We start from the raw sequence: 22,738 nt of genomic DNA, 5'->3' as shown, positions 1-22,738 counted from the left end.
AAACACTTTAAATAAATAAACTATGGTTCACAACAGTTAGTGCTAACCAGTGTTCTCTTGCTTAATGCAGTATCTAGTATGGCCCCATCTGCACATATCTAAATCTGCAGATCAGGGCAACACTTACTCAAAACAGATAGTTCAACAAGCCTGGAGGACTCCTCAGGTTTGCAGAAAAATCTGAAAACTTCTTAGAAATTCAGAAAACATTCATTGTCTGCAGATGTGAAAAATAAAAATTTTGTTTACAAAGTCTGTGTAGAAGTAACAGGGCTCCTCTGTTACTTCCAGTGCACCTAGTATTCATTCTAACGAATATTTCAGTATCTTTTTATGATAGAATCCACTTGTAGCACTGGAAGGAAATGCCATAATGGCTGTCCATGTACAAAGCAGACCGCTTATCTTGTTTGAATTTGTAATTTTAGCCAACAAGTTAACACATGCATCTGTATTACAGGAAACAGTGCAATCTGAAGCAAAGTTACATGCTTCTAAATTCATTGATTCTGTTTATATTGTGCTGTTACTTGGTAGAGTATGGTAGTTTATTTAGTGTTCCAGCAAACTGTTGATTATTCATACTACTTCTGTGGCAAATGTTTGGATGATTCGTACTACTGCTCATGCATATTCATATTACATTACTCTGAAAATCTGAATGATTTTTCTCTTTATCAATCTTTACTCCTCACCTCAGTCACTTGGCTCCTCATCCATGTTGTCTTGAACCTGTTTTTGTATACCTTCTTACCACATTCTTGATGTAAATTTGCATCTTAAGTATGAAAGCTGCCTCCTGAAATGGCAGCAACCGCTTGCTAGTTATGTAGAGGATGATTAGCATTATTAATGTTACATGCCTTCCACTGCAAGTATTGGAAAGTTCTGGAGGTGACATTACTAGGTTTAGTTTTATTTGAATGACAGAGCACTAGACACTTGCAGTGTCTTCGTAATATCTTCTTTGTTTTCAGCTATGCAAGCTGTGCATGCTGGAAGCAGCCATTGTCAGCACACAGTCAGCAGCTGCCTAGGCAGCTACTTGCATAGCCCTCACCCAACTCCACACTGCATTCCTATTTCCAGTCTGCTGCAGTCAGAAGTCTAGCACTCTCTCCTCTATGCAGCACCAGCCTTTGTTGTGGCTGAAATGGAACTTGCATGTATATTCCACAAAAGTTATAATGCAGAAAGGCCACATGAAAGCTAATGCCACAATAAACCTCTCAGTCTCTAAGCATCACAACATGTTAAAGTCTCTTGCTATAGTACACTTAACACAGCTGGCTACCCCTCTGGATTAGTCTTTTGCTGACAGAGTACAGTTGCTCTTGTAGATGGAGAACCAAAAATTTAACCACAAAAGGGAAAGCACCCTTTCTCTGCATGTGGTTCAAATATGATTCATTACTTTAGCTTTTATTCCCACTGAGTGTGGAGGGGGAAAGTAAATGTGTATGCAAGTATACATACATGTGTCAGTTATTTGGTAGCATTCTCTGAGAAGACAACACCTGCAGAAGAGCCACAAAGATAACTCTTCTTTTCCTATGTTCTTTGCCTACCCTGTCATAGCTTTCAAAAATGTTTTGCAAGAGTATTCTGCTTCTCATAAGAAGTTCAATGTTGTTTTAAAAATTAGATGGGGGGAGTAGCGAATTAATTCCTTAAAGTGTCTTTTTCTATTTACAAATACATTATCAGTGTCTAACATGGAGTTATATATGTACATGTATTGGGTTACATACATATGTTTATGTGTAAAAATCATATTTTTCTTTGCACTTATTGTTCATACAAAACCCAGACGTATGATATTGCTGTATATTCAAAGCTTAATTTCTTTGTTTCAGATATACATTTAACATTTATTTAGTGAACAGAATACGGAAGTGAGACTGTCTCTACCTGGAGGGTTTTTGATACGGGACAAAATAAATAATTTTGTATTAGATTTACTAGTTATTATAGTAAACATTAATTTTCATTAAAATATTTTTACAGTGGTCTTATGCGTTAGAGAAACCAAACACTGGCAGTCTATTTAATATCGCTTGGTCTATTGATGGCACACAACTAGCTGGAGCTTGTGGAAATGGACATGTGATTTTTGCCCACGTTGTGGAACAGCGCTGGGTATGGAAAAACTTTGAAATAACTTTAACTAAGAGAAGAACTATGGAGGTATGTGTTGAATGTTTTGTTTTCTAAATAACAACATTTGTTAAATACATGGGTTTACATCCAAATTTACTGCAAAGAGGAACAGAGTTCATGGAACGGGTCTTTACTAATTCTTTCTTTAGCTCCCAGTTTTGCACATAAAACCGCTCCTGAAGGTAAGGGGACCCTTTGAAACAGTGTGGGGTAGAGCACAGGAAGTCATAGTGAAAAGGGGAAACTGTTGGAAGTATCTCCTGTCTTGCTCAGGCTCTTGTATGAACAGTATAAAAGTTTGTGTCAGAGGTGGAGCAAAGCTCCCATTTCAGTGCAGTCCCCACACCACATACCATACCATTCCTGTGGTCCCCTTCACCTTCCTGGGTATCTTTTTGATGGGAACAAAAATTTAAAGAAGCAAAAGAAAATCCATTCAGGCCATATGATTAGATGCAAGATATCACTCACAATTGTAATTTTGTTGAAAACAGTATGTCTGAATAACTTTTTGAGTTATCAGATTAAGTGAATGAATGAGTAATATCAGTCTATTAGGCTAGGTAAGACATCCAAGAGGAAACTTCTGCTTTAGGCTGGTCCTGCATTGAGCAGGGTTGGAGTAGATGGCCTGTATGGCCCCTTCCTTTGATTTTTTGATGCTATAACAATCAGCTAGGTTTAACAGTTTTCAGAATGTTCTTTCCTGGTGAGAGGAATATGTATTTTAATCTGTTTTTGAACTGGTGCCACTGGTTTTATAATCAGTGTTCCCTCTACGCTGAGTTAGTGTGAGCTAGCTCCCAGTTTTTTCGCCTCCAGCTCACACATTTTTGTCTTAGCTCAGGAAACATGGCCCCAGAGCAACTCCCCCCAAGCTCACAACTTTAATGGCAGTAGCTCACAAAGTAGAATTTTTGCTCCACAGTTTAGAGGGACTATTGGCCATAATCTTTCGTGACCTTGTTCATATGAGGACGACTTCTCTGAAATAAGTATTCTGTGAATTGCACCCTAAATTACTTCATGGCTGGAAGTTTAAAATCAAAAGTCTTGTTTGTGCTAGAAATTATTTTAAAGCAGCTGGCAGCAAAGGCACAGCTGCAGAAGCAATGTATAATAGTCTGCACACAGATAGCCTGGGTTTTTTGACTTTTTGAAAAAAAACTCACCTTGTATACAGCTGTGGTTTACCATCACAGCAGCTGCAGCATTGTTGGTTGTCACCGTAGAACACGTTTTTCAACCAAGAGTCTGGATAACAAACATATCTGCTTTCTTTGATCTCAAAATCGGTATAGTATTTGGGCACAGATGATAAAAAAGAGCAATCTAACTGATTCTTGTTTAGAATATTTCAGTCCCAGCTAGGTAAAGATGTCTGTTGTGAGTTGCTTTACCACTTGATGCTTCACTTAATCTCTCTTGCCTTGGAGAATTACAAACTTTTAAACCTTTATGCCTATGAACAGATTCCTAACAGCAAAGTTTAAAACACTTTATATTAAGCCTTAGTTTAAAAAAAAAAAAACCTCATGAAAGTGAAGCAAGATGCCAAAATGGACTGTAATTATAAAGGTTGGCTCTTTTTAAATTTAAAACCTAACAGCCTTTCTGAAACTAAATGCATAAATGGGTATTTTTACCTGCTAAACGTTCTGACCATCCAGACACTGACTCATAACCCACCCAAAGGACAGAGAGATAATATACAATTTCTGTTGTTACAAGTTTTCCCAATTATACAGTCAGTATTAGAGTTCAAGTCAAGCTTTTCAGTGTTGGGTGCCCAACATTAGGCTCCCAAATCTGTAATTAGGCACCTAAATATCTTTTGCCCTGAAGTGAAGTCTTCTTTGATACTGAAGATATAATTGGGAAAACTTGCAACAACAGAAATTCTATATTGGCTATCTGTCTACTGGGTGGGATGTTATGAGTCAGTGTCTGGGAATATAGAAGACAAATTGGCAGGTAAAAATTCATATTTTTGCATTCATTCCCAGACATCGAATCGTAACTGATGATTCTGTCTAGTAATCCCTGAAGCTTTAGTTATATTTAGCTTGTAAAGCTTTGTGAGATAGGTATACACTGGAGTCTTACTAGTACTATCTGTGAATGACCTATGGATGCTGATAGTAATTCTTGGATGAGAGTAGTCTGAAGACACTAGAAGAACCAGCTTACATTTTTAGTTTGGAAGCAAGAAAAATGCAAGGCTAACATGGCATTTCCCACCACTGTAAAGTAGCTCTAGCTCATCTCTTTTATATGATTTTATAAGTAGAATACCAGAGCTGACTGGAACCCTAGTGGCCCTGCCCTGGTTTACTGCTAATAAATTGTTTAGCAAGTTCCACCCTTGAATGATCAATTCTCACTTGTATTTCCTTGTACAAGAGAAGAAAAAATCCTTTCCCCTTTTTATGGCTTTCATTTTCCAAATGTAAATTTTCCATGAAGATTACTCACAAAGTGCTATCTAGTACATTCAGTGTGATTCCATTTGCTCTCCTGGGCTGGTATGGTCAAGGTTCTTCTTTTTCAAATTATGTATCTTATTAGGAATAAGGCCCATTGAGGCAATAAATACAATGGGCTCTGGAAAGAGGCTCTGGGTGAGTGCCCCCCCCCACCCTTGCTGTCTTCCCACCCACTCAAGTGAAGACATTCATTTCCCCACACACACACACCTCAAGGGGGAAGCTGATCTCTGCCATCTAGAGAGCAGTTGTAATTCTGAATGATCTCCAGCCCTCACCTGGACATTGGCAACAGTGGTTCCCTGGGAGGAAATGTTTGGTTTGGAGGGTGGAGTGTATGGCATTGTACCTGTATGAGGTCCCACCCCTCCTCAAACCCTACTCTCTCCAGGCTCCAGCTCTCAAGGAATTTCCCAACCTGGAATTGGCAAGTGCTAAGTCACACTGGCTGTCATAGCAAGGCCTCTGCTGATCAGGAGCAAGGAGCCAGTCAAAAGAATAGTTATGGGGAGAGGATGCGGGGGGGGGGGGGCATGATGACAGTCGCACAGATGCTGAAGCTCAGCATTCCTTTGTTTACAGTGCATTGTTGCTGCCTTTTCCTGTCATGTTCAGCCTTGCATCATTTAGCATCAGCATGCGCTTGTGGTGGAATATGGGGTTTTTTGCCTGTCCTGGTTGTGTTATGGTATACCATAGAGTATGCGCTTCATGGTGGCCATTTTCTGTAGAGGAACTGATCTGACTTCAGCTTTCCATCGCCTACCCCCTCCCTACATCCTATACCTAGGAAAAGTACAGTCTTTCTCCACAGTGGGGACCAAAGCAGGAATATAATGACACAGAGTCCACTCTGCAAAGCAGCCATTTTCTCCAGGAGAGCTTATCTTTGCCATCTGGAGAGTTGTAATTCTGAGTGATCTCCAGCCCTCACCTGGAGATTGCAGGTAAGAAGCACTAAGGCATCCACGATAAACCAGCCTCAAATATGAAAATTCATAGATTTATAAATATAACATGGAAAACTTATACATGTTATAAAACTTATTCCATGTTATATTTATAAATCTATGAATTTTAATATTTGAGGCTGGTTTAACGTGGATGCCTTAGTGCTTCTTACCTGCTTCCTTTTTTCCACGTTACTCTTTTGGTTGCTGTTCATCTGGAGATTGTCAACAATGGTTCCCTGGGAGGAAGCGGCTGGTTTGGAGGGTGGAGTCTATGGCATTGTATCTGTCCCACCCCTGCTCAAATCCATCCTTTCCAGGCTCCACCCCTGAAATCTCCAGGAATTTCCCAACCTGGAGTTGGCAGCTGCGAAGTCACACTGGCTGTCATGGGGGAACTGCTGACGAACAGGACCAAGCAGCCTGGTCTAGCTAAGTCATGCCAGACAGGTGGCATCAAGGCGCTCAGAGGGTGCTGCTAGGCCTAGGATAGCCAATCTCCAGGTGGAGCCTGAAGATCTCCTGGGATCAACTGAACTCCAAACAGATCTCTCTTCCCATCCTGGAGAAAATAACTGCTTTGGAGGGTGGATTGTTTTCACCTGAGGCCTCGCCCTTTACTGACAGAAGTTGGTTGCTCAGCAACAGCTTTTGGCTAGGGGCAAGGCTGAGGTGGGAGAGAAAGAGTGATAGAACAGCAGCCATGGCATGTGAGGAAACACTCTCAGCGGAGCCAGGCCTTGCCACCTAGTCACATTATGACAACAACAGCTCCTTGGCTATTTCTGCAGCCTTTGAAGGCAGCATGTTCTGGGAGACTGTCCACGTGGGCCATTGATGGGACGGCAAATGTCTGTTGCTGGCAACGCTTTTCCTTAAGCCAGTTGACAGAGAGGACACAGAAGAATTGGAGATGTGTCTCTTTCTGAAGCAAGACTGTTTTGGTGGTTTGTTCAACATTCCCAGGCCTGCAGTAGGCGGGGGCAGGGGAGACAGCTAGTGGGAGGCCAGAGATGCTGAGTGAGCCAAGATGGGCCAATTGTTTGTTGAGTGCATGGAATGCACCCATTAGCCAATGGGAGAGTTCCATTTGGCCCCCACCATAGGAGTATTATACATTATGATGGCTGAAAAATTCTCCTGCAAAGCTAGTGTGAACAATTTCTGTGAAGCTATGTCTTTCTAAATGAATCTGCATATTTGTCTGTGTGTAGACTGACAGCATACACAGACTGTGTGCATTCTCATTTGGACAAGATCCAGACAGGGAAACTGTGCACATTTGTCAGGATCCAGCCATACAGCTAAGTACAGGGGTGGGGGGAACACGCACACACACAAAGCCTTGCATAAACCATCTATGCCCATGAATATAGGTTGTGTCCACTCAGGGCAGCACATATCCTTTTGCAGGAGGGAGCATCTTAGGGTCTCCTGTTTCTAGTTAGCAACAGGGGCATCATTCATGTATTGCAGTCTTTGTAGCAATGGAGAGATATGGGTAATCTGTGGCCTGTAATTCCCCAGAAAGCAGCATAGCCTGATGTCATTGTTGTGGCCATTTTGATTACTAAGAATAATGTATAGCTGCTAACTCAGCCTTCACTAAGTAAATGAGACCTTCTTACTCTAGTCCACCCTCAGTAGATAACGGAGGCATTATACCCTTCTTCCTGTGACAATTGCACACTCTGATCTGCATTAGTCATACCCATTGCTATTGGATAAATTTTACCTTTAGAGATTGTTTATAAAGAAAATACTGGTTCATTCAACTGCAGATGTTTTAATAGATATCTATTATTTTGGTGAATTCTGTATATGTTTGGACTTAAGGTCACATAGTAGCAATGCATATTGTAGTTTTGCATCTTTTCAGTCTTATTGTTCTATTTTAATTACTGTTGATATTATTTATTATTATTAGCAAAGATAAATAGAGTTGTTATTATTATTAGCAAAGATAAACAGAGAAAGCCTTCCAGCTTTTCCGCTGGTATAAAAAGAACTATCTTGCCCAGTTCTTCTCCTCACTGTAGTTGAATCTAACATTTTATATTTTTAAAATGCATATGATTTTAATGATCCCTTCTTCTTGTGCCAACAGAAGACCTGGTAGGATCTAACCCAATGCTTTAAAAAATATTAGCTTTCCTATGCAAAAATGAATAAATCCGAATGTTTTTGTCTAGTCAGTTAGAAAGGCTTTAATCACAAACATTATGACATTGTAATGTGTAAGTTTGATGGGTACAAATATCGAAATATTATTATTATTATTCCAAAAATTATTAAGAATATAAGCACGTACTGAAATATTATTTTTAGTGGTCTGCGTAGTTTTGAGACCCGAGAATAAGCCTAATGTTATGTTCTGCTTCTGTTTTGTTAATTATTTAAATTTTAACCATAGTCTCTTGTTTCTGTTAGGTTCGTAATGTACTTAATGATGCAGTGGATTTACTGGAATTCCGTGACAGAGTCATTAAAGCCTCACTGAACTATGGGCATTTGGTAGTTTCAACATCTCTACAGTGCTACATATTCTCGTAAGCAGCTTGAATTAATGAGACATTATTTGAGTCATCTGATCTGTGTGATAAATGGCAAAAATGTTAGTTTTCTACCTAATAGCTTCTACATGATTTGATTTGGGAAGCATCCATTCTTTAATGGGTGTATATTCCATAAATCTAAACGAAATGTCATAAACTTTTCATAATTGCACATGGAATTGGCTGGCTTCGTTTGTTCTAGCATGAGTGAGAAATCTTCAGAGTAAAGCCATATGTTAGTGCTTAACAAGATTCTCCTGGTGCAACTGTCCATTATTTTTGTTTCCTTTTAAGCATCACTGGTGCCAAACCCCTGAACAACTTTTTTAATCTTGATTTTAAAACACTGTTATTGTGGTGTGAGAGAGTTGCTTCAAGGGAACCTCAGTAAATTTTTAGTAGGCATGCAGATCCTGTGCATATGGATATACTTCTGAATCATCCCAACTGTAACCAGCTTTTATATGGATTTGGAGAAATCTGAAATGGATTGGATCCAACCAGCTTTCCAGCTGGTAATATCCCCCTCAACCACCCAAAAAGACTATGCTGGGAATTCTGGGACCTGCATGGACAAAAGCCAAGTGGGGCTGGGACTGTAGTAAGGAGGGGCATTGGGCAAGATTCTGCAATCCAGTTGGCTGGATTCAACACAATGTACAAAAAAGCTATCTGAAAGATGTATTTTTATCTGCTTTCTGTCTTGTTTCAAATTTTAAAATACATTTGTTTCAGATATTTCATTTTTGAACATCATTATAACCTACAGGTATTAAACTAACAGCGCAGTTCTAGGCAGAGTTACCCTCTTCATTGGGCTTAGAAAGACATAACTGCTTGTTTACACTATAAAATGTGTATCTGAACTGACTCTTGCGTTAATGGTATTTTAATGTGTATTGCCTCTGCCCTTTATCATTTTAGAATTAAAAACTGGAATACACCATTAATCTTTGACCTCAAAGAAGGAACTGTGAGTTTGATTTTGCAAGCAGAAAGGTAACTTGTTTATTACATTACCTTATTGTTACATTTATTTAAAAACACTGCCTTAAGCATGGTGGGCCCATAGGATCATTTGGACAAATATGTGAATGTCAATGCTTGCCTCCAGTGATACTGACTGAGAAGCAGTATTTTAACTGGGTCTGAGGCATTGTTGCCTTTTCTGTAGCATGTTGTTTAAATCATTGGGAACTTGCTTGTAACTTCTTACCACCTCCCATTTTGAAGCTCATTCTTATCTCTGTGGATTGCACAGCAGTATTGTAAACTGCAGTGAAAGTTAAACAGGGTTCCTGCGTAAGTCAGGACTGAATTAAATGGGAACCCTGGCTAGTTGTAAACATGGCTAATGGTAGTACAAGTTTTAGACCTTTTGGGAATACATACTTTGGATGGAAAGGAGCTGGGAGAGGAAACATGAAATCCCATGACTCTCTACAGATTGCCTGATCATTCCATCTGTAACAGCTATGTACTTCTGTACAGTTCTCCATGAACAATCTGTTTTAAGATATCGATCACTCAATATAGTTGTTGCACTCAAGTAATCTAATAACCTCAGTTTCACAATGCAACACATATTGCTAAAAATTCTAAATCATTTAAGTAAATGAATTTATGTCTAAAAGCCCTCTGCAGAGAAGTGTTTGGTCAGATACTAAAAGTATAATGGTAATATTTTGGGATTACAAATACTAGTGTTTTCACACTACCAGTTTTTATATTGGTCTAAAAAATTAAATAAATTAAGATAGGTAGCTGTGTTGGTCTGAAGCAGCAGAACAAAGTTTGTGTTGATGTTGTTAGGTCCAGTGATAATAGAATCCCGAGGATTTAACAGAGATATTTGTTCCTTATCTCTCTACATATGCTCTCTTCATTCAGTCCTTTTATCTGTATTCTCACCAAACCCCCAGAAGGGACATACAACCTCTTCATTTTATTTCTGATTTGGAATGGTAGATTGGAATGTATTTCTCTGGTCTAGGGACAGGGGAGATAACTCTACACAGCCAATCACCCCACTTTATAAAAGAAGATGCTGTATGGTTGCCTCCATGCTTGAAAGGAGATGGAGGGAGAGGAATGGCAGGGTCTCAGTTAATTACTCTCAGCATCCCACAATTAAGGATACATCTGCCCATTAATCTCCAATTCTGACATATTTATTTCCTTCAATATGTTCTCCCCAGAATTAAACCTGAACAAATTTTGACCATATAAACTATGCTTGTTATTCCTGTTTGGTCCTTGAATCTGTTGAATATCTTCACTATGTGGTATGCTGATTTACTGCTCAACTTCTGCCTATATGTATGGAGTGATAACTTAAATTCCATTGTATCTGAAGAAGTGTGAATGCACACGAAAGCTTATACCGAATAAAACTCTGTTGGTCTTAAAGGTGCCATTGGACTCAAACTTTGTTCTAACTCAATAAATGACAATTGACAGTACTATGAGTAATTTATATAAAAATTATAGATTAATTTCAACAAATACGTAAATAGCATTCTCTTCAAATTGTTAATCAGTTAATTGTGTTTGCTTATTTTAGGCATTTTCTTCTTGTAGATGGTGGAGGAATCTATCTATATTCCTATGAAGGACGTTTAATTTCCTCTCCAAAGTTTCCAGGAATGAGAACTGATATACTAAATGCTCAAACTGTATCACTGAGCAATGATACCTTAGCAGTAAGAGATAAATCCGATGAAAAGGGTATGTTTGTAGTCACTACAAATTAACATTTTAAATAAAATTCATTTTTCCTAAGTACATATTTGTTGAAAATAATAGAGTAAGTAACTTTTCCTATAAAGCTGGAGTAAGATTTTAAAACCAAATTGGAACTAGTCCTGTTGCACAGTGGTGGTTGCTATGAGAGATAGCTCATCCCAAGCATGTTTTTTTTTAAATTTAATGCATTTTTGTGGGACCTTTCTATTACAAATGCTCAAGGAGGATTACAACGATTAATAATACAGAAAACAGTAAACTTCTGTTGGGTCTTCGGTACCCCTCCCGGTCTCCCGGCGTCGCCGTTGCCCCTCCCGGGCACTCTGGGGCATTCCCTGGAGGTCTCAGAAACAGGGGGGTGGGCGCTGGGTTACTTTACCGCAGGCCCCCATTCCCCTCCTGGCTGTGCTGCGGCTCCTGTCCCTCTCTCTTGCGAGGCAGCCTCTTTGAGCATCAGCCAGCTTCCTCCGTGACCTCCTCCCTCCCTCCTTTTATGCTTCCCGACCCAACCTTCCCCCTTCCCGGGTCCTGCCCCTCTCTGGCTCCTCCCCCCTTCAAAGCCCCAGACGCCCGGGAGAGGCGAGCCAGGGCTGGGCTGACTGGGCGTGCCTCGGGCGTCCTAGCCCTCGGCTGCATGCTGCGATGGGGCGTCTCGTGCTGCGACGAGACGAACGGCTCTCCTCCTCCTGGCTCGGTGCTGGGCTCAGCTTCTCCCTCTTGGTCCCTGGCGTCTTGCCCTGGCCAGACTTCGCTGACTCGGAGCCGGGCTCGTCGTCTGGGAGGCGTCGCTCGGGTGGCTGCTGGCGCCCCGTCAGTCGAGGTGAGGGGTGGGGCCGCCACGGGGGCTTGGAGAGGTGGGGAAGGCTCTTGGGGCGACGACGAGGGCTTGGAACGGCTGGCAGGCGCCGGGGGGTCTCCTCTGCGCAGTCCCCGCCCGGGCTGGGCGGGACAACTTCCATGTAAAAACATTTTTAAAAATAAGTAAACAGTAGTGAGAAATTAAATAAAAGAGGGCTTCATGAACTGCAACTAGTGTCAAAAAGCTTGAGCAAGAGACAGGAGAAAGAAGGTTCCAAAGATCCAGGGGTGGTTGCCAAGAAAGCTTTTACGAGTTCCTGCTAGGTGAACTTCAGACATTGTGGGTTCCTGCAACAAAAGAGAAGCCAGTTTGGTTCACATAGCACAGGTATGATATGCTCACTACAATCAGCATTTATTAACATCCTATGCACTGCATGCTGAACCAGTTGAAGTTACAGAAATATCTACAAAGGCAGCCCCAAGGAGAGTGCACAGTAGTCAAATCTGGAAGTTACCAAGTTGTATGCAATTGTGGTCAATTCTGGCTTTCCCCAGAAGCAGGTGTACCTGGCAATCAAGCCAAAGATTAGAGGTTGCAGCTATCAGGGAACTATTCAGCTCCATTCTTCTTCAGAGGTGTTTCATTGTACCTGGAAGGTGAACATAGAAATCTGCTTTATTTTGAGGCAAGCCAAGTCAATTACCGTCTGATGCTGGCAGTGGCTCTCCAAAACTCAGGCAGTGTCCCGTTCTAGCCCAACTAATTAAGATCCAGCTGGAAATAGCAGGAATTGAACCTGCAGTGTACTGCATGAGAAGTGTGTCCCTCAACAGTGAGATACGGCCTCTCTCATAAAATTGTAGAGTGCAGAAATACGTTGCACCATTCTATGTTCATAAGAGACCAAAAGGTAACATGTGCAGTCATAACCTAGTATGGAATATAGTGATGGGAAAGGAGATTATCTTTGTTGGTCATATTATTTTTAAAAGTACAGGAGCTATGAGAACAAAAATGCTGGAAACAAGCCTCTGTCAAAGCTTATTCTGCAACAGATATGGTTAAGCAAAAGCCATGACTATTATAGCTGCTTCTCTGTGATAGAATGCCCTTCCTGCATGTTATTCAGCTGTCTTTATAAAAAGCTCAGTGGGAAAGGGCAGGCAAATTGTTCAAGACAACACGTCACCAGTCTTAGAGTATACATTTTGAAGCGCATCTGGTAAAATGATTGTCCATAACCATTTGTTTTATTTATTTAAGCGTTTATGTACTTCCTTTCTTCTATCTTTATACTAATATTCAATTTTAATTAAATAAAAATGCAGAAAGATTTCTAGATTATGTGATGAGCGTCTTGTGAAAGTCTGTTAAAATGTTGAGTTAAATTAGAAAAAAAATTGTAAGAAAAGACAATTTGGGGGGCATTCAGGGGTGAGTGGGGGATGTCATGCATGATATCACCCAGAAGTGATGTCATCATGCATGACACACTGTTTTGGGGGGCAAAACTATTGTGAAAGTAATGTCACCCCAGAGTCGAAAACGACTGGTGCTTGCACAGGGGACTACCTTTACCTTTTTATATGGGTTTTTTGCCTTCAAAACCATGGAGTTTGCCCAAAAACCAGAGTGTCATCATGCGACGTCCCTGTTTGGGGAAGCAGATCAAAACTCCCAAAAGCAGGGGAACATCTGCACCTGGGGGCTGGCAACCCTAAACATGATTTCTGCTGAGAAAGTGACTGACTGAAAGCTCTGAAATATTATAATGAAAATTTGTAATCGGTATTGATTATACCTGCCAATATAATCAATATTGAGCCAAGATATATTTGTTGTAAGCTTGTAATAGGTAGTCGTGTATCTCTCGAGATGAATCTCCAACATGAACAGATGACTCCACAGGGGAACCGTGCAGTAGCCACTTCAGTGATCAGTGAAAAAAATGTAACTTCTTAATGGGACGTAATCTTGCTGCTTCTGGCACAGAAATGCATTTAATCCAAATCCCAGTAGATGAGTTATCTCAGTGAAGTCTTGTTTCTCTTTTGGACAGGATCTCCTTTGCTTCTACATGCCCATGCAAAAGGTTATATAATTTTATAATATTATAATAATAAATTATATTGTATAAAGCAGGATCTGCCGTGCAGTACCCATAGGCACCATGGTGTCCACCAATACCTTAACTGGTGCATGCTAAACGTTTTTAGAAAGTAGATAAGGCCAGCTGGTAGATAGGGCTTCTATTAACCATTGGAAATTTGATTGGCTGTGCAGATTTTTTTTTAATTGCTTCAGTAGCTACTGACACCACAGCACAAACATCTTCACTGTGTGATTGAAAGTAAGCTTTGTGTATGCAAGAAAATATTTATAAACAATATGTTAACTTTATGTAAAGCAAATTTTATTAATACGCAACATATTACTATACTCTAAAAAAACAATAAAGACATTATGTTATGAGAACAATACATCGCACTTTTCACCCCTCCTCTTCTCCCCCTTTTCTTAACCCCCGCCGGTGTTACTTAAAATTATAAACAAAAAAAAATACAAGGTAATGTTATCAAGAATCCTCGTTTTAAAGTTCTATAACTATAGATAATAAAAAAAGGATAAAGGTATAGTCTATAAGTCCGTCTTTACTTTTTTTTCTTCTTACACCTTTTATTCTGAAAAGCTCTTTTTTTTGTCCATTATTCCATCACAGTTCAGATATTATTAAAAATCACTAAGTATCCCTTTACCTTTCAGTATTTTTCAAGATATTTTTGAAATTTCTCCCATTCTTTTCTAAATTTCTCCATATCATAGTCTTTTAAAAATCTTGTAATTTTATCCATTTCACTCCAAGAAATAGTTTTTAAAACCCAATCCCATTTTTCTGGTATTTTGTCTTTCTTCCATAACTGTGCTGCTGAAAACAGATACCACAATAAAGTTCTATCTTGTTTCAGAAAACTTTCCATTTGTAATCCCAAACAAAAAGAGTCTGGAGACCTCTTAATGTCATAGCCTAGAATTTTTGACATTTCTTGCTGGATCATTTGCCAAAATTGCTTTGCCTTTTCACAAGTCCACCACATATGGTAGAAAGATCCTTCATGTTTTTTACATTTCCAACACCTGTCTGACACCTGATGGTTCATTTTTGCAAGTTTCTTAGGTGTCATATACCATCTATATAGCATTTTGAAACAATTTTCTTTAATATTATAACATATCGATATTTTCATAGAGTTCTTCCACAAATACTCCCATGATTCCATTTGTATTTCTTTGTTTAAATTAATTGCCCATTTAATCATTTGAGGTTTAACTACCTCATCTTCTGTAGACCATTTCAATAATAATTTATAAATTCTTGAAATCAATTTTTCATTATTTCCCAACAGCATTTTTTCCAATTCTGTTTGCTCTTGTATAATACCTTCACTTTTAATGTCCTGTTCCACCAAACTCTTAATTTGTTCCAGTTGAAACCAATTATATTTATACTGTAATTCTTCAATTGATTTGAGTTCCACCTTTCCTCCCTGTATCTGTAATAATTGATTGCATGTTACCACATCCCTGCATCAGTTGCTGAAGATAATTTTATTACTTCTGTTGGCACAATCCATAACACCTTTCTGTCATCATCACACTTTTTATATTTTACCCAAGTACTTAGCAAGTTTCTTCTTATATAATGATGCGAGAAAAAGCCATCCATCTTGTTTTTCCGATAAAACATATATGCATGCCAACCAAAAATATTTCCATGACCTTCTAAAACCAGCAGTTTCTTATTTAATAACGTCATCCAATCTTTAATCCACACCAAACACTGCATCATGATACAATTTTAAATCCGGCAATTGGAAACCTCCCCTTCCCTTTGCATCAGTTAAAATTTTCATTTTAATCCTTGGTTTCTTGCCTTCCCATACAAATTCTGAGACTTTTGTTTGCCATTTACTGAATTGTTTATTGCCCTTCACAATTGGAATTGTTTGAAATAGAAACATAAGTAGAACATTCATTTTAATTGCAGCAATTCTGCCCAGCATAGACAAGTTCAATTTATTCCATTTTATCAAATCTTCGTCAATTTTCCGCCAAAGCTTTTCATAATTATTTTTATACAAATCTATGTTTTTCATAGTAATTTCCACACCTAGATATCTTACATTTGAAGCAACTTCACACTCTGTTACCCTTTGCAATTCTTCCTGTTGACTCTTTGTCATATTTTTACACAAAATTTTCAATTTTTCTTTATTTATATAAAAGCCTGCCAATTCTCCATACTCTTGAATTTTACGAAGCAGCAATGGTGTCACAAATAAGGGATTTTCATTGATAAGCATTACATCATCAGCAAACGCTCTGTATTGGTAAAAAAACCTTTTAGTTTCAGCCCCTCTATTTCTTTAACTTCTTGTATTTGCATAAGCAAAATCTCTAACTTCATTATGAATATCAATGGAGATAGAGGACAACCTTGCCTTGTACCTTTACTGATTGTCATTTTCTCCATCAAATCCGCATTTATACAGAGTCTTGCTTGTTGCTCAGTATATATCGCCTTAACCATTCGTATAAAAGCTTCTCCAAGTCCTAATTTCTCCATCACTGCAAACATAAACAATGTGAATCCCAATTCACATTGTCAAAGGCCTTCTCTGCATCTGCAAAGAGTAATGCCACCTCTTTTTCAGGATGCTTCTCATAGTATTCAACAATATCTATGATAGTCCTAATATTATCTCTAATTTGTCTCCTGGGAAGAAATCCTGCTTGTTCCTCTTTAACAAAATTGTTCAAATGCTGTTTGAGTCGTTCTGCTAGTATCCTAGCATATATTTTGTAATCATTGTTAAGTAATGAAACTGGTCTACAGTTTTTTACATTTGTGGAGTCTCTATCTTCTTTTGGTATCAACGAAATTACTGCTTCCTTCCATGTATTTGGTATCTTCCCATCAATCCTTATAATGTTCATCGATTTTTGAAGTTTTGATACTTACACCAAAACTTTATAAGGACTATATAAAATTTGGCTGTAAAACCATCTGGGCCTGGTGCCTTTCCCATTTTCATTGGATTTATTGCTTCTTCAACTTCATTTTTTTCAATTGGTTCATTTAAGACCTTTTTCATATTTTCTGTTAAGGGACTTGCTTGAATTTTCTGTAAATACGCATCTATTTTTCTTTTCTCCACCTTTTGACCTTGAAATAACTTAGCATAGTATTTATAAAATTCCCTTTTAATTCCTACTTGGTCAGCAATTTCTTTACCTTCCAATACAATTTTAGTAACAAATCTATTTTCCCTTTTTTTTTCATTTGCCAAGCCAAGTATTTTCCAGGTTTATTTGCTCCTTCAAAAGATTTCTGTTGCAATCTCTTAAGGTTCCATTCTACCTCTTTATTTAACAAATGTCTCAGTTGGTTCTGCAATATCGTAATTTCCCTTATTATTTTCTTTTTTCCCGGTCTTTTTTTAAGTTCCTTTTTTTTTCCCAATCTCTTTTTGAATGTCCAGAATTTGTTTTTCTTTATCTCTTTTATCTTTATGTTTCATTGTAATTAAAGTACCTCTAATTACAGCTTTATACGCATCCAACACAGTTTGAAATTGAATGCCCTCATTTTCATTTGTTTGAAAAAAAGCTTTAGTTTCTTTTTCTAGAGACACCACTATCTCTGTTTTCTGTAACAAATCTTCATTTATTCTCCATCTCCTAGTCTTTTTCACACATTTTGCCGACCACCTCAATGGATTGTGATCAGCCCCCACTTTAGGAAGAATCTCTATTTTTCTCGTCAGAAGACCAAGATCCTTTGTAGTCCATAACATATCAATTCTTGAGAAAGAGTTATGCCTTGCTGAAAAAAAAGTATAGTCACGTACCTTAGGATTAAATTTCCTCCATATATCTTCCAAACTTTCTTGTTTCACTAAATCAAAAAATGACTTTGGTAATTTCCCCTCCTTATTTCTTTTTCCTGATCTATCCAAATCATTTATAATTGTTCCATTAAAGTCTCCCATTATTGTTATTTGTTCGTAGGTCACTTGGTCTAACTGTTGCGAAATATCTTTTAAAAAGAGTCTTTTGCCCCATTTGGGGAATACAGTCCCAACAACAACGTCTTTTTGTCATTCAACATCACTTCCACAGCTAGATATCTGCCGTCATTGTCCTTAAAAATCAATTTTGGATCTAATTCTTGTTTAACATAAAAGCACACCCCTTTTTTTTTTCCTTAGCCAAGGAGAAAAATTCTTTTGCCCAGTTGTTTATTCCATAAAAATTTGTAATCCAATTGTTTGATATGTACTTCTTGTAAACAAATTATGTTGCATTTTTGTTTCTTGATCCATTGAAATGTAGCCTTTCTTTTTTGCGGTGAATTTAGTCCATTTACGTTCCAAGATATTAATTTGTAATCCATAACGGTTCTTCTCTTTATTCTGTATCCTCAAATCCCTTATTTTCTTCAAAAAACTTCCTCAGTTCCAGTACATTTGTAATTGTAATCCTTTTTCCTCCGTGTTCAAAACTTAGACCTTCTGGCAGTATCCATCTGTATCTCACTTCCTTATCCCGCAACTTGTCAGTTAACTTTTTGCAGTCTTCTGTCACTTATGACTTTTCTTGGCAACTCAGCAATGGCCCCTCGATGGTGGAATCAACTTCCAGAGATGGTGCGAGCCCTGCGGGACCTGAACCAATTCCGCAGGGCTTGCAAAACATTTCTTTTTCAGCTTGCTTTTAAGACAGAACCTGGCTAAACTGATTTGTAGCCATCTAGCCATCTTATGTATGATTATGACGTATAGTATTTTATAGCACCTATTTTATCTATTTTTAACTAATTTATTTATGTAATTGATTGTATTTAAAATTGTTGTTTATATCGTTTTATTTGAATCATGGAATTCCATGTCTGTGAGCCGCCCTGAGCCCGCCTTGGCGGGGAGGGCGGGATACAAAAATAAAGTTGTTGTTGTTGTTGTTGAAATAAAGTTGTTGTTGTTGTTGTTGTTGTTGTTGTTATTATTATTATGTCTCTTATAATGAATTTAACTACCACATCTCTTGGTAATTTGTTTTTCTTGGAATACAAGGAATTAACCCTGTACAAGGAATCATACAGGTAGCTAGATTCATCAGCATCTATCTCCACAAACTCAGCAATAGTTCTTATTATATATGTCCTTAAATCAGATCCTTCATCTTCAGGTACTCCTCTCAGACGAATCTGGTTTTCCATTGACTTACAATCTTGCAGAGCTGCTTTCTCCTGCAATTTATTAATCATGGAATCTTGATCTTTTACCTTATTTTCAACCACATGTTCTTTATTTAATGTTGTTTGTGAGTCCTTTCTGAGATCTTCAATTCCTTTTTTATTTCTGACTTCATCACCTCTAGTTCTTTGGCTACTTGCTTTTTTATTTTCTGTTATTAACTCTTTCATCACTTTAATCAGTCTTGCCTCCATGGCATCTAGTTGTTCTTATTTTAGGCATTTTCCCCTCCTCAAGTGAAGTGGTCCTTGTGCGTGCCTATTTTGGCAGCCTCTGCTCAGACATTCCTCTCCCCTCGCTGCCAAAATAAGCTTTCATGTTGACCTCTCCAAATTAAAAATAAACCACTGGATCTTATAGTTTGGGAGATGTCTTTTCCAATGCTCCCAAAATCGTCGTTCTCAGGGCTTCCTAGCCCAAGATATTAATTTTTAAAGTCTTTTAAAAATACAAAATGGTGCCCGCGATTTTTCTAATCTTTTTAAAATTCTCTTCTCCTCCAAAAGGCTACCCAAATTAACACCACTTATACATTCCAATATATTTCACTCTGAAGTGATGATATCTGCTGGCTCCAATAACTTTTAAAGTCCTGTTTTTTTTCTTTCAATTTTTAAAATTATTTTGACCTTCCTTTAATAGCCACCGTGATTTTTCTAAGATTTTCCAGTCCTAGAGAACGCCAGGAGGTCTTTAGATTCCCTTCTTCCAATGGCCTCTTCCTGTTTTTCTTGCCACGAAGTCCCGTTCTCAATGGTTGAAAGATCTCGTGTTACAATTTCTGCATCACTTCCTGTGAAGTCTTCCAGCTCAGCAACTCAGTGACGATGGTTTTTTTTACAGAAACCGCAAGTATTTCAAACGTAAGTTGTTTTTCAGCCTTTAACTTTGCTTCTAAATCTCCAAAAAGTCTCAAAATTACCCCTTCTCTTGTTTATAACTTTAGAATTTTGTAACTAAGTCCAAGTTTCAATCTTTATCTCATATAAAGTTGATTTTAGTCCCAGAGTGAAAGATAAAGATCTCCTTACCTTGCAGCCAAATTTACCCTCCTCAACACCGTTCTCTCCAAAGATGATTATTTAAAGATTAAAATAGTCCAAAGAAGGCTTGAATCTTGATGAGTTTAAGTCAATTTAATGACCACGGAGACCCTTGTAGACGCTGGAATGCGATTCTTCGATGGGGACTCTTCAAAGCCTAAAAGGAACCCCACTGGGACTCCTTGTCAGCCAAAGTAAATCCCCTCAGAATACTCCCATGCATGTCTTGGCCTTTTTCCTCACTGAGAAAAGTAGGCAGCAGACATTGGGTTTGCCTTCTTTGCCCAGAACAAAGGTTCCAGTCCGCTCCCCTTTTGAGAAGCGGCTCAACTCTCCATGATCCAACCCTGGAAGTCTCTACAATATGTTAACTTTAAAAGGCATTCTGTTAAACATAGCTTCTGCCTCAAATATTTAAGACTTACTATTCAGTATTCAGTTTTGCTATTACGGTCAGCAACCAGATCCAGCTGACAAGACTTATTATTAGAATTAAGCACACTTCACTTCTTGACTTTGTGGTTGGCTTCTCTTCCTGTGGCACCCATTTTGTAGTTGACTCTGCCTTCTGTGGCAGCCACTTTGTTGTGCCCACCACCCTGGGTCAGAATTCCCAAGTTTTCTTCAGGCCCACAAAGGTTGGGGATTACTTTTCTAATCAGTACCTACATGGTTAAATGCTGTCTGCAGTTGGGGTGCAGCTGACCTCCAGCGATGAATTCACCTCTTGGAGTTCAAGTGAGCAGAGCACTGGTCCCCAATGTGATGATGTCACTTCTGTGTGACGTTATCACATTGGGGACATCCCTGCCCCCTCCAGGAATGCCTCCCAAAGTTCTCTGCCAGGGAGGAGGCAGGACCTGACAACCCTACCCAAAATGAAAGAAAATGAATGTCAACCAGGGACAAATCTGGACATATAGCTTAGAAGTGTGGGAGAGGCTAGCTAGCTAACAACCTCCTCCCACCCTAGAGAGATGCATAATTTAGGATAACAGATCTCCCAAGAAGATTATCTCCCCACCTTGGATTAACCTCATCCTCACCCAGCCTCACTACTACTTACCCATTTACCCTGATTAAGCAACACTTGACACTATTCACAAAACAGCTTTTCCCATCTGGTACTTGCAGGGTCATTAGCAGCCGTTCATACCTTTAATTCACTTCAGAAAAACCCTTCAAGCATTGTCTATATCTGGACAAACTATCAAGTTATTGTTTTGGGGGCTGATAACATCAGCTTCCCCCAGAGAGCATTTTATCCTATTAAGTATGGCATCCTGCTCCATAGCAGTGTTTGTGTGTCCTTGGATTCTTCACATACACCCACTTTTGTATGGGCTTTCTGCTCTTCTCTGTGAAATGCTGGTCATTTTGTTGCTTCTTCTGTGGACCTCTCTTTGTCTAGACTGATAACTTAGCCTTCTCTGAAACTGCCTTCTCCCCTCTCCTCCCTGATTTCCTCTTAGCTATCTTGCATGTTTTACAAGTGTTTGTGAATGTGCATTTAGCCCTTTTATTTTTCTTTTACTAAAAAACGTTTCTGGTTGAACACCTACCCAGTTTATTTCAAGAGTTCTCATAAGGAAAAAAATCCCCATAAACGTAGGTGGAGAATCACAGTTACCCCCTCTTATTCCCCCACCTGATTTGGAGACAGCCTGTTTGGAGAACACCAGGGCTTTTCTTGAGCAGGATTGCTCAGGGACAAAGTTCTGGCTGGCTTGGCCAGGGCTCTAGCTCAAAAAAAGGCTTCCGAAGAGGGAAGGCAGTAGGCAGCCACACGCTCCCAGACCATGCACTCTGTCCTCTCTGCCACCTCCAGCCTCCAACAGGCTTGTGAAGAGAATGAGAGCTGCAGAGCTGCCCACAAGCATCCCCTCCCAGGAGAAGCTGGGCCTGCTGCTGCCCGCTCCACTGCACTTGACTCTCTCTTTCCGGCCGTGTTGAGGGGGCAAACAAGGCCTTTCATTGGGCTGTGTGAGAACACACATTCATGAAATGCAGTTGACAGCCCTGTACTTTTCTGTGTCATTATGCAGAAAGTAACCTACTGAAAGGTGATGTCAGGGTGTGTGACCTAATATGCAAATGAGTTCCTGTTGGGCTTTTTCTACCAAAAAAGCCCTGGCTTTGCAGTACATTAATGTACGAACTGCCTATATTGCTTTCTGACTATTCATTGTACAATATGAAAAATCTAGCTTGGACTGAAGAGACCCTCAATTTAGTAGGCTAAATAGTTTATTAAATATTTGCATCAAATGGGAATCTTTTGTGAGTATTGCATAGGGGTTAAAAAGGTAAAAATGTTTTTGCTTTTTAAGTTATCCATTTGCTGCCTTTTTCCATTTTGGAAATTACTGGGATGCAAAGGATAAGACAAGGTACTTTTTAAAACCACTGTCATATTTATTCCATCTTGTTGTGGAGGTTTATATACATTCCTGTTGGTTTAATTAAAAACAAAAAAATTATAGTAAATGTTTAGCTTTAGTAAAAATATAAGCAACAACAATGACACAGAAAACCTTACATCAAAAAGAGAGAGCACAACACTATCTCAAGTCACAAGTTATTTTCCTGTGTTTACACAGCTGGCTCAAACTAGCACTGGACGTAACCCTTCTTTTTCCTTTTCATATGCAACCAACAACATCAGAACAGCACCTGTTCTCATA

General features: G+C 38.9%; 1 protein-coding gene across 2 annotated transcripts in view; it reads left to right on the top strand.

Moving 5' to 3' along the window:
- The window catches only part of IFT80 (intraflagellar transport 80), a 104,408-nt gene that overhangs the window by 59,932 nt on the left and 21,738 nt on the right, over positions 1–22,738 (top strand). For both annotated transcript variants that reach the window (XM_060242423.1, XM_060242422.1), the window contains 4 exons: positions 2,008–2,187; positions 8,027–8,145; positions 9,076–9,150; positions 10,715–10,878. In XM_060242423.1, the coding sequence (XP_060098406.1) occupies positions 2,008–2,187; positions 8,027–8,145; positions 9,076–9,150; positions 10,715–10,878 (538 nt within the window). The remainder of the gene's footprint in view (positions 1–2,007; positions 2,188–8,026; positions 8,146–9,075; positions 9,151–10,714; positions 10,879–22,738) is intronic.

Source organism: Heteronotia binoei, chromosome 6 (assembly GCF_032191835.1).
Source record: "Heteronotia binoei isolate CCM8104 ecotype False Entrance Well chromosome 6, APGP_CSIRO_Hbin_v1, whole genome shotgun sequence".
NCBI classification, from domain to species: domain Eukaryota; kingdom Metazoa; phylum Chordata; class Lepidosauria; order Squamata; family Gekkonidae; genus Heteronotia; species Heteronotia binoei.
Note: the sequence above shows the minus strand (reverse complement) of the source record. Positions and strands in the feature narration are given on the sequence as shown.